At 42.8% G+C, this 12,457-nt stretch overlaps 1 protein-coding gene across 3 annotated transcripts in view; it reads right to left on the bottom strand.

The window, feature by feature from the left end:
• Positions 1-10,430, bottom strand: part of med27 (mediator complex subunit 27) — a 28,728-nt gene extending 18,298 nt beyond the window's left edge. For all 3 annotated transcript variants that reach the window (XM_080004606.1, XM_080004605.1, XM_080004607.1), the window contains exons 1-3: positions 10,210-10,430; positions 2,995-3,139; positions 951-1,081 (exon numbers count right to left, since the gene is read on the bottom strand). In XM_080004606.1, the coding sequence (XP_079860732.1) occupies positions 951-1,081; positions 2,995-3,139; positions 10,210-10,415 (482 nt within the window). In that variant the 5' untranslated portion in view covers positions 10,416-10,430. The remainder of the gene's footprint in view (positions 1-950; positions 1,082-2,994; positions 3,140-10,209) is intronic.
• Positions 10,431-12,457: the final 2,027 nt, after the last annotated feature.

Raw genomic sequence — 12,457 nt, 5'->3', positions numbered from 1 at the left:
GGAGTTCAGTTCGTTGGCTAGGGAGTTGTCCACACTCGTGGCTGGGGAGGAGCTGCTCTTGTAGTTTGTTATTATTATTATTATCATTATAAATTGGCCATGTGGCTGTGTTGGGCCATTTGCATTCTGGGAGCTGGCTGAATGAACCAAGTGTGGGGGAAAACTTTGAAGGTGATTATCTAAGAATCACAGTTTGCCACACCTATGTCATTGAAAGTCATAGCTTCAAAGATATTTGCTTGATTTGCATAAGAGACATCTTGTTTTGAAGCTCTGATTCTTCACTTTCAAATGATGTGAAAAAAAGTCAAGCCACCTAATGTACCTTAAGTCTGCAGGGGGTCACATTTGACCTTTTGAATGTTATTTTATTCTATTTACTAACTGCATTACATATTAGGAATCAGTTAGTTCAGTTGGGTAGTATTTAGTTTCGCTATTGTGTCAGTTAGTACTTATTGTGCATAATCTCTGGGTGCATTGCAAAGACATTTCACTACATACTGTATATGTATGAACATATGTATGTGACAAATAAACCTCTTGAATCTTGAAGTTGGTGCTGTCAGGGATGTGTGGTGCTGTGCTGTCAGGGTGGGGTGGTGTTGCTGTCCAGGTTGAGTGATGTGGTCAAGATGGTATGGTGCTGTTAGGTAGGTGTGTTGCTGTGCTGTCAGGGTGGGGTGGTGTGGTCAGGGTGGGGGGGTTTGGTCAGGTTGGTGCTGTCAAGGTGGTATGGTTCTGTCAGGGAGGTGGGGTGCTGTGCTGTCAGGGTGGGGTGGTGTTGTCAAGGTGGGGTGGTGCTATCAAGGTGGAGTGATGCAGTCAAGATGGTATGGTACTGTTAGGGAGGTGTGGAGTGGTGCGGTCAGGGTGGTATGGTGCTGTCAGGGTGGTGTGGTGCTGTCAGGGTGGGGTGGTGCTGTCAGGGTGCAGTTCGGTGGACTCACTGCGGGGGTGGTAGCAGTGTGCTGGGCTGCACCTTGGGTCTCCTCTTGGCCGAAGCGCCCATCTGATTGGCCGAGCGCTTTAGGGACTGCTGGTTCAGGAGGCTTGACGCCAGGCCTGCGTGGTACTGCAGCTGATCACCAGCAGGGGGATGCAGAACAATACTCGTTGATATTCATATTCATACTGAAGTTAATATTCATACTGATATTGATATTCATACTGGTATATCTGTTTCAGGAGATATGGATGATGACTTGATTAATTAGAATGATCAAACGGAAACCTGACAGTTTGTCACCTGGAAAATACTAGTGTATACACAGTATACTTATGTATACACACAATACATAGTATACAGTATATACACATTGTATAAAGTATACAGTATAAACTGTATACGCACAACACATAGTATAGAGTATATATACTGTGTAAACTGTGTATTAAGCTTGGTTCGATTGACGATTCAATCGTCATGATGCAGTCTATTGCTGATCGGAATTAATGACGAAAAATGTTGTCAAGCATTGGTACTGCATTCCAAGAGATGATGAGAAACGCACATGGGAGCTAGTGTAAACAAACACGGTGGGAAATTACTCATTGGATGGATAATTACATTTGTCCGTCTGATATGAAATGACCTATATATCGTGATCGAAGATATTGGCCATAATCGCAGAGCCATAACGTTCTTTGTGTAAAAGTGTTCTTGTATTGCATGTAAAGAAAAGACTGATGTTTTCCCTCTCCTAGTATATGTGTCTTTGTGTACTTCTAACCCTCATTGTAAAGTGTATTGTCTGAATAAACTACAACCACAGAAATGGAACGTGACAACCACTTTGCTGCATTACATTACGTTCTATGTGTGTGCATAACACCCCTCCCCTTCCACATACAACTATCGGCGATTGCTGGGGGACGCAATTAGACGATTGAAATTTGGCATAAGCGGGGTGGCCAATGGCTGATATATAATGCCCATATCATGTTTTTTTTTTTTTTTTTGCATCTGATGAAATACAATAATTTAATAATAATAACAAATGAGAGAAAAAAATGCTGAACTTAAATGAACATTTATTTAACACTATTTTTATTTAACACAACCCATGTGATTGTCTGCATTGTCTCCGCAGTGCACTTATAAAAAAATAAAAATAAAAAACTTTGTAGAAAAAACACTTACAAATACCTAACAATTATAAACGACAAATAATTACAAGAAAGAGTTTATACAATTATAATAAATAGAGTCTCCCCCTTACAGTCGTGCAGGATTTATTATTTACAAGTTAAGTATTTCCACCAAAACATGCCGTTTTTACTAAATCAAGTCCCATAGCAGTGGGGAGACATGACGCGGTGCGGTGGGTGGGGCTGAGATAGCCTGAGCACCTGCCCCTTGATGTCCATGGTGCCCTTTTATGCGTCTGTTCTTTTTTTCTTAAAGGGGGAATGGGCATCGAGGTAGCGGATTAACATTTACTTTTTGGTTATTGAACCCAAACTCAGAAGAACAGTGTTGTGTAAAAAGAATGTTTCATACAAATTAGGAAACACACAAAAATAGAGCTAAAATAAAGACAGGACTTAGATCTTAGTTTTGCCTCAAATGTAAAGCATTTCCAAAGAGCACTCCTGCTGTTCTCACACACACACACACACACACACACACACACACACACACACACACACACACACACACACACACACACACACACACACACACACACACACACACACACCCCCCCCCCCCCCCCAGGTTGTAGTACAATACTCTGTGGACTGTAGTACAGTCACAGTATTTCATTACCACAGTGTATAGTGGGGATGGGCTGAAATATTGTCGTACAATATATCATGATTTAGTTTAACTTTGTACATAAAGGGAATTGGCCGCATTTTGTGAAAATAAGTGACTCATAAAATGAACATCAACTTTTATATCAAACCGTGACATAAACACATCGTCCCACCCCTCACATACAGTACTATAGTATCACAGCACTCCAGCAGTACTTCAGTAGTACTCAGTACCTTGTTGGACCACTTGTAGGCCTGCAGCAGCTGGGAGTACAGTGGAGTCTTGTCCTGAACTGGGTCCAGACTCAACAAGCCGCTGTTGTGCAGAGGATGAGACTCTGAAGGTCGACCCACCAGACCGCTGAGCCGCTCCAGCTCACTGGGGGGGAAATGCACTGAATGAGGACCAGAACCTGGACTAGAACCTGGACAATAACCTGGACCAGGACCCAGACCAGGGGGTTGATTCTAAATCATACACAGTGAATTGCAATATTCCTTTATCTTATTCAAGCATTCTAAGTACTGTTAAAATTATTATATAGTATGTTTATACACACACACACATACTGTATATACACACACACGCATACTGTGTATATGTGTATATATATATATATATATATATATATATATACATATATATATATACATACATATATATACGCGGCTGTGTGTATAGTGTATCTTCTGTCTTCACTGTAAATTGTATATTTCTGATATAGTATAGGATTTTACTGTATATACTGTTTAATGTATTTCGTATATATCCTGTGATTAGTGCATTTCGTTTGTACACTGGGTTTAGTGTATGTACTGTTTAGTGTACATACTGTGTAGTGGTCGACAGATTAATTGGACTGATATTTTTTAGATAATCACAACGGCTGATGCCTGCACTCACGAGGCTGATAAACAAAAAAGAGTTTAAAAAGGTGTAAAAGACTTTTATATAGTAGTCTGCCATAAATAGCTAGTGTTAACCCTACACCTAAAGGGGTGGGGGGTGGAGTTCATTGTTGAAGTACATCTGATTGTATGGGAGGTGTCCAAGCTACTGGGTCATTGGCCCAGGTCTCTAGGGGGCGGGTCCCCGGGGAGTGTGGAAGGAGAGAGGGAAGGAGAGCGTCTGGTGCGAGTGGAAGTGAGAGAGTGTCTGAAGAGAAGTTTGAAACAAAAAGGGACGCATCCATCCCAGGTTGTTATATTCTGGCTGGACACCTCAACCCCGGGGTAGTTGCAATATGTTTGTTATTTGTATTTAAAATGGGTCTTGATCAATTAGCAAATCCGACAGAAGCTCTAGGTCTCTGGTACAATGTAGACTCATATAAAACACATTTAAATTAATTGCACTCTTTACTAAAATCTTTATATGTAGTTTTATCTCTGTTTCTATTGAAAAGGCTTGCATAGCCACGCGCAATAAAAAAAGAAATTCTGCGGGGCTCCATGCAGACCCGAATGGTTCGATAACAAACCGTGTACTGTTGCATCTCTAGAAGGCATGTCGATTTATACTATTTTTTATTGAAAATTCAAAATAAATCTCCTTGTGCTCCCTGGCACTGGGTCATTCTCCTCGGGGCTTGGCGTTGCTCCACGACCCTTTGGCTTCTCTGGGGGCCCGGGGGTCTTCTGTGGCCGCAGGGCAGGGTACTCAGGGCTTAACTCAGACGTTAATCTGACCAGTGAGATAGATCCAAGTCAGTTAGCAGCACTACTTTTTCCGTGATGATAGTCAGTTCTCCGACAGTGACGCGGAGAACGACAGCGCTGCTGAATCTGATATTACTCCGAATTAGGAGAACATTTCAAACAGTGGATTTCAAACTTAATGGGACGATGAAACAGAATATTTTCAAGAACCACAGGTGGAGACCGACAGAGTCCACTGTTGTTACAACGGAATAAGTTGATGACGTTGAGTCCGTGACAGATTTTCCGAGACTCATCATTTTGATACTCTACATTTTGTTGTGTTGTCCGTACTTTTAAACTCCAAAATAATTCCACTTTTATAAAACATGTATATTCTTACTGTGAACCTGGTGTGGGTAAAACTTTGGAGGTGATTATCTCAGAAACACGGTTTGCCACACCCTTGTCATTAACAAGTCATAGCTTTCAAAAGATTTGCTTGATTTGCACAAGTGACACCTTGTTTGGAAGCTCTGACTCTCCACTTTCAAATGATATGGAAAAAAGAAACCTTGAGAGCCGCCAAATGAGCCCAAAATACGCGGTGGGTCACATATGACGATGATTATCGTTATTGTCACCCAGCACCAATTCTAATTGTGCTTAGAGGGAATTACTTTCACTGGATATTATGACCAGAGAGATTTAAATCAGAATCAGAACAGTCTTTATTGCCAAGTAAGCTTTCACGTACAGGGAATTTGGTGTTCGGTGCATCACAAGCAATAAACATATTGAGAGATAATAAGAAAGTAAAATGCAAGTATTGCAGGTCAATAAACATAAATGTAAAATAGATCAATAGGAAAACAATATGCAAAATAAAAAGAAAATGTAAAATAAGGCTGATTTTTTAATAAAGAGCTGTACAGTTTGAGCTGGAATGTGGAAATGTTCAGAGTATGAAGTATAACACTGTGTAATGTTCACGGTTAATAGTCCAGAAGAATGAAGAATGTGCGTTAATTTAACACATTGACCCCACAATTTGTGTGGAGATTTGGAGACTAATTTAATCTGTAGTGTCTACGGGGGTGGGGTAAGAGTGTCGGGGTTTCAGGGTCCTGGAGGCGTACAGGTCCGAGTAGTGTCTATGGGGGGGTCCGTTGCAGTGGGGTCCTGGCCCTTGTTGATGAGGTCAGCTGCAGACAGGAAAAAAACTGTTGTGGTGAGAGGTTTTGACCTTGTTGGAGCACAGCCTCCTGCCAGAGGATAGAGTTCCAAACAGTTTGTGTCCGGGGTGGGAGAGGTCAGTCACAATCTTACCTGAACGCCTCAGGGTCCTGGAGGCATGCAGGTCCTGGAGGCATACAAGTCCTGGAGAGATGGCAGATATCAGCCAGTCACCTTCTCAGCAGAGCGAATGACACGCTGCAGTCTGCCCTTGGTGGTTGCAGCTGTGTACCAGATGGTGATGGAGGAGGTGAGGAAGGACTCAATGATGGAGGTGTAGAAGTGCACCATCATCATCTCTTGCAGGTTGAACTTCCTCAGCTGCCGCAGGAAGTACGTCCTCTGCTGAGCTTTCTTGATGTTGCACCAAGTCACCAGATGGTCAAGCTCCCACCTGGCGGACTCATCCTCACCAGAGATGAGCCCAATGAGGGTGTTGTCGTCTGCAAATTTCAGGAGCTTGACAGAATGGTGGCTGGAGGTGCAGCTGTTTGTATACAGGGAGAAGAGCAGAGGAGAAAGAACGCAGCCTTGAGGGGAACCGGTGCTGATGGTCCTGGAGTCAGAGAAGTGTTTTCCCATCTTCATTTGCTGCCTCCTGTTAGACAGGAAGTCTGTGATCCAACTGCAGGTGGAGTCAGGCATGCTCATCTGGGAGAGCTTGTCCTGCAGAAGAGCCGGGATGATTGTGTTGAAGGCGGAGCTGAAATCGACAAACAGGATCCTGGCATAGGTTCCTGAGGAGTCTAGGTTCTGGGGTATGAAGTGGAGGGCAAAGTTCGCTGCATCGTCTACAGGCTCTGTAGGCGAACTGAGGGGATCCAGGAGAGGGCCTGTGATGGATTTGAGGGGGGACAGCACAAGGCGTTCAAAAGACTTCATCACCACAGAGGTCAGGGCGACGGGTCTGTAATCATTAAGTCCTGTCATCCTTGGCTTTTTTGGGACTGGTATGATGGTGGAGGATTTCAAGCAGGGTGGTACATGGCATGTCTCCAGTGAGGTGTTGAAAATGTCTGAACACAGGAGACCGCTGATCAGCACAGTGCTTCAGGGTGGATGGAGAGAGAGTCTGGTCCAGCTGCTTTGCGGGGGTTCTGCCTCTTGAAAAGCCTGTTGACGTCCGTCTAAAGGATCGAAAGAGTCGTCACTGTGGTGGAGGCTTAGGAAGGGGCCTCTAAGGTGAGTAGCTGTGAAGAGATCCAGTCTCCTGCTGTGGTGGTGGGGGGGGGGGTGAGCTAGTAGGCTGGGGTTGGTGGAAGGTGTCACAGGAGATGGTGTCAGGACTGTCCCATTGTCATTCAAAGTGATAGAAGTTGTTCAGGTCGTTGGCCAGGCGTGAGTTGTTCATGGAGTGAGGTGATTTTGGTTTGAGATTCGTGATTTGTCTGAACCCTTTCCAGACAGGGGCAGCCTCATTGGCTGAAAACTGGTGTTGGAGTTTCTTTGAGTACAGTTGTTTAGCATCTTACAACTCCTTGCTAAACCTGTACTTGTCTGTTTCCACTCCTAAACGGCTCTTCCTTCTCTAACCTTAACTGTCTGAGTTAAGCTGTGAACCAGGGCTTGTTGTTGTAACTCACCCTGGTGCATGACGGTACACAGCTGTCCTCACAGAAGCTGATGTATGATGTCACAGCGTCTGTGTACTCATCCAGACTGTTGGTAGCAGTCCTGAAAGCATCCCAGTCAGTGCAGTCCAAGCACGCCTGAAGATCCCCCACAGCTTCACTGGTCCACTTCTTAGATGTCCTCACCACAGGTTTACACAACTTTAATTTCTGCCTGTATGCAGGAATCAGGTGGACCATGATGTGGTCAGAGCGTCCCAGTGCAGGTCGGGGGATGGCGTGATAGGCACTGCTTACTGTGGTGTAGCAGTTGTCCAACGTATTCTCCTCTCTGGTGGGGCATTTAAAAAACTGTCTATATTTGGGGAGTTCATGGCTGAGGTTTTCTTTGTTAAAGTTGCCAAGGACAATAACCAAAGAGTCAGGTTTGTCCGTTCCACACACCGTATCTGGTCGGCGAGCATATGCTGTGCGTCCTGCACGTTGGCTTACGGTGGTATGTAAACACCGACCAGTATGAATGAAACAAACTCACTGGGAGAATAGAAGGGTTTGGAGTTAATGAGGAAAGATTCAAGATCAGGAGAACAGTGCTGTAGGATCACTGTCACGTCATTAGACCAGCTACTGTTAGTGTAAAAACACAAACCTCCACCTTTTGTTTTGCCGACGGAGAGTTCTGCGTCCCGATCCGCTCCGAAGAGTTGGAAGCCTGCCAACTGCAGTGCAAAGTCCGGTATCGTTCCACGTAGCCACGTCTCCATGAAGCACAAAACAGACGTTTTGTGAGTAGAAAGAAAAGACTCTGTTCTTCCCCAACAGTAGCTGAAGTGTTTCCAGTTTGCTTCCAGAATTGTCACAAAACACTAAATTTACAAACAAAATAAGACAAAATAACGCACACTGAAACACCGAGGTGACCGTATGAGGCGGCATCTTGTGAATACTTGGAACATGTTGGACTTCAAAAGAAAGAAAAAAACGAGTCAGATTTCAGTGCTTTGAAACAAAATTCCTTAAATAGACCAATCGATGCAGAGGGAGGCGATGACAAATCCCAGATTGAGGAGGGAAGGAAAGAAGACAAAAATAACCCAACCCCGACAAATAAGATGACTGCTGTGGTATTCTACAGTACAGAGGGGCTTTCCGTCTGACGAGGGGAAGGGCACTAGGACCTGCCCGCTAGTGGGAGCTGGTCGTCTCGTAATCTAAAGGTTGCTGGTTCGATCCCAGGCTCCTCCTGCTAGCATGCTGTAGTGTCCTTGAGCAAGACACTTAACCCCTAATTGCTCCTGATGGCTGCGTCCCCGGTGTTTGAATAATTGTAAGTCGCTTTGGATAAAAGCGTCTGCTAAATGCAATATAATGTAATGTAATAGCCCCGCCTCCTCTCACTCACTCGCTCACTGTTAGGGTTGCAACGGATTACAAAACTCGCGGTTCGGATCGTATCACAGTTTTGAATCATGGATTGGATCATTTTTCGGATCAGCAAAAATAAATGAAAATAAGGGGGGGGAAGACAAATATAACCTTGCTTTCCATTTATTCTGTAAAACACTTAAAGGAACTTTTGCCCATGGCCTTAAAATGAAAACAATATTCAAGACGTCAAATGTTAAAATACAATCTTAAAATACATAAAATATTCAATACTCAATTGCTAAAGTAAATCGCAATATGAGATCTGGTTTGTTATGGTGTTCATTAAAGATGGCAAGTGGAAAGCTTCTGCGACCGGTTTTGAAAGAAAACAGAAATACTTTTCATTTGAGGCAAAACGTAAACCTTACTGAAAGAACTCAAGTGGGGAGGATTTGCTGTTTTTTTTTTCCTCCTCCAGAGAGTGCTGCACCATGCATGCCTTCTGGCGGTTTTCCTGCGGTTTTATTTTAGATATAACCATAACGCAAAAATTTAGCACACGGAGCAGCACACAGACAAAGCTGATTCACCTGCAAGCACAAAGAGGATGTGTAACCCGAAACCCGAAAATATGACATTTCTGCTGAAACACAGCATTTTTTTAATGTTAATTTTCAGATTGGAACAATTACAAGGGTTGAAGTTAAATCAATCAATATTCAACTGTGATTGAAGGTTTTCGTTTTTACAATTCAATAGTTAAATAAAGATATGTCATTCATATCAATTCATCTAATTTCATTATGACACATACGCATGGCTGAGAGAAAAGGTCAGTTTATATATTGTTGTATCGGTCGTACTATAGAATGATAATAGAAAGATAAGACTATAGAAAGATAAGAAACTAATTGCATCCCAAATCGAAAATTAAAAAAAGAAAAAAGAAAATCACAATTGGATTATTTTCCCCAAATTATTCAGCCCTGTTTTTGTGTAATTTCTTTACTAAATAATAAATTCTGCCATTCACCAGACTTTAATTCAACACCGCTTATTCCTATTTTTTATCGTTTATAATTATTTATTTTTCATTCATACGTTTTTCATCCAAAGTTTTTTTTTTTTTATAACCTGTGGACATTTATTTAGTTAATACATTTTTTAAATAAGTGCAGTGACTATTAACAATAAGAGTGTTCAATACATTTTTAAACATTTAAGTTCAGCAATTTTGTGTCTCATTTGTTATTATTATTATTATTATTAAATTGTATTTTATTAGATGCAAAAACAACAACAACAACAACAACATGATATCGGCTTTATCAGCCATCCCGCTCTCAAAATATCAGCATCGGCCGTTGAAAAACCCATACTGGTCGACCACTAATACTGTCTTTAGTGTAGTGTTCGTTAATGCAGATTAAGGTCAGTTAGGACCGCCTGGCGGTGAGTTAGGGTTAGTTAATGCAGATGAAGGTTAATTGGGACTACCTGGGATTGGGTTAGGGTGAGTTAATGCAGATTACGGTTAGTTAGGATTGCTGGGGTGGGCTAGGTTAAGTCAATGCAGATTTAAGTTAGTTAGGACTGCCTTGGGCTGGGTTACGGCTGGTTATTTTAAGGTACTGACTTGAGGTCCCGGTTGACCGCCTGCAGGTTGTCCTGGAATTCGGTGATGAAGAGCTTCTCTCTTCCCTCCAGAGTTTCCTGGTTCCGCATACCGTCCTTCAGGGAATCGAACACGCGGCTGACGCTAGAGCGCAGCGCCTGGATGCCGCTGATCGCCTGAGAGAAAGCCTCCATATTCACCCCGACGCTCAGCGCCATGTCCGCCATGATGCTCAGCGCAGCGTAATGACGTTGGGTGAAGACGGGCTGAGGCGCAGCGTGATGACGTCACGTTTTAAATTGTAAGACTGTACAGTACAATCAGTCCTACAATAAAACAAAAACAAAGTAGCAATCATAAACATCATGAAATGATCAAATAGAATAATAGCAAACAAAAAACGAACAAATGAATAAATCAATAAATAAATAAAAGAAAATCATAGTACTTTTGGTGACAGACCTCAAGATTCAAGATTGAAGAGGTTTCTTTGTTACATAAATATACATACTTTCATACATATATGCAGTGAAATGTCTTTACAACACACCTGGAGATAATGCACAATAGTTACTAAACCGAATACAATACCCGAACTAATTACTACCTAACTAACTAACTGAACTAACTGTCTCCTAAAACGTAATGCAGTTAGTGAATAGAATAAAATAAGAGTCAAAAGTTAATATACTGAACGGGAATACAAAATTGAAATAAAAGGAATAGACTATTATGTATATACAGATATGCGCAGTAAAGTGGCATGTGAATAGAAGAAACAGTCTTTATTCATCACACCACACTACAACACATGCTTGCACACACACACACACACACATGCACATGCTTGATGGTGCCGGTGAAATGGATCCTCTGCATTGAACCATCCTGGCTTGTCCTTCCTCCGGGGGCACAGCCAGGAGCAGTGGGCAGCGTACGTGGACGCGCCCGGGGACCAGGTGATAAGTGTCCATCGCTGGTCAGACCATGATGGGTGCATGTTTTGGGTGGGGGTCCTTACTGACGTGAGGTGGAGGAAACCCCATGTGAGCACGGGGAGAACATGCAAACTCCACACAGAAAGGCTCCTGTTTGGGAGATAACCCACCGGAGCACGGTGCCAACAGCGCCCCAGGCGGGAACCGAACCCAGGACCTTCTTGCTGTGAGGCAGCAGTGCAATGCACTGCACTGCGCCACCGTGCCACGTTAATAAAGAGAGGTAGTGTGTGTTGAGATATACAGTACAGTATACAACAGTACAACACAGCAATACAGTAACAATTCAGTATGTAGTACAGTATGCAGTAACCCAGTAAAGTGATACAGTATGCAGTACAATATGCTATAACCCAGTACACTGATTTTGGTGGTAGACCTCAAAATTCGAGATTCAAGAGGTTTATTTGTCACATACATATACATACTTTCATACATATATGCAGTGAAATGTCTTTACAACACATCCAAAGCAACTAACTGAAACTAACTGATTCCTAAAACGTAATGCAGTAAGTGAATAGAATAATATGAGTAAAATAAAATGAAAATAAAATAACTCAATAAGATGAAACAAAGTGGAGGTACAACACAGAAGGGAAGAGAGTTATGTATATGGGATAGGCAATTTGTATATACAGAGATGTGCAGTAAAGTAGCATGTGAATAAAGTGAGGTTGTGTGTGTGTATGGCGATATACAGTACAGTATACAACAGTACTACACAGAAATACAGTAACACCAAACAGAACAGTTATACGGTGCAGTAAGCAATTACCCAGAACAGTGATACAGTATGCAGTACAGTATGCAGTTACCCAGTACAGCGATACAGTATGCAGTACAGTATGCAGTAACCCAGTATGGTGGTACAGTTTGCAGTACAGTATGCAGTAACCCAGTACAGTGATACAGTATGCAGTAACCCATTATAGTGATACAGTATGCAGTACAGTATGCAGTTACCCAGTACACTGATACAGTATGAGGTACTGTATGCAGTAACCCAGTGCAGTGATACAGTATGCAGTACAGTATGCTACATACAGTACAGTAAGGCAGTGGGGCCTATGTGAGTGTCTCAGTGAGGACTCCTGGTGAAGGCAGCGTTGACAGTTCTTGTGCCTTGCGGGAAGAAACTCGGTCTCAGTCTCTCTGTTCTCGCTGTGTGACTGTGGAGGCGCTTGCTCGACCGCAGCAGCTGGAACAGTCCGTTGTTGGAGTGGTGAGGATCCTGCATGATCCTGCAGGGAGGGGAGGGTCGTTCCAGT

This window comes from Zeus faber, assembly GCF_960531495.2.
Source record: "Zeus faber genome assembly, chromosome: 7".
In the NCBI taxonomy this organism is placed as follows: domain Eukaryota; kingdom Metazoa; phylum Chordata; class Actinopteri; order Zeiformes; family Zeidae; genus Zeus; species Zeus faber.
The sequence above is the reverse complement of the archived record's forward strand: the minus strand, read 5'-3'. Positions and strand labels throughout refer to the sequence as shown.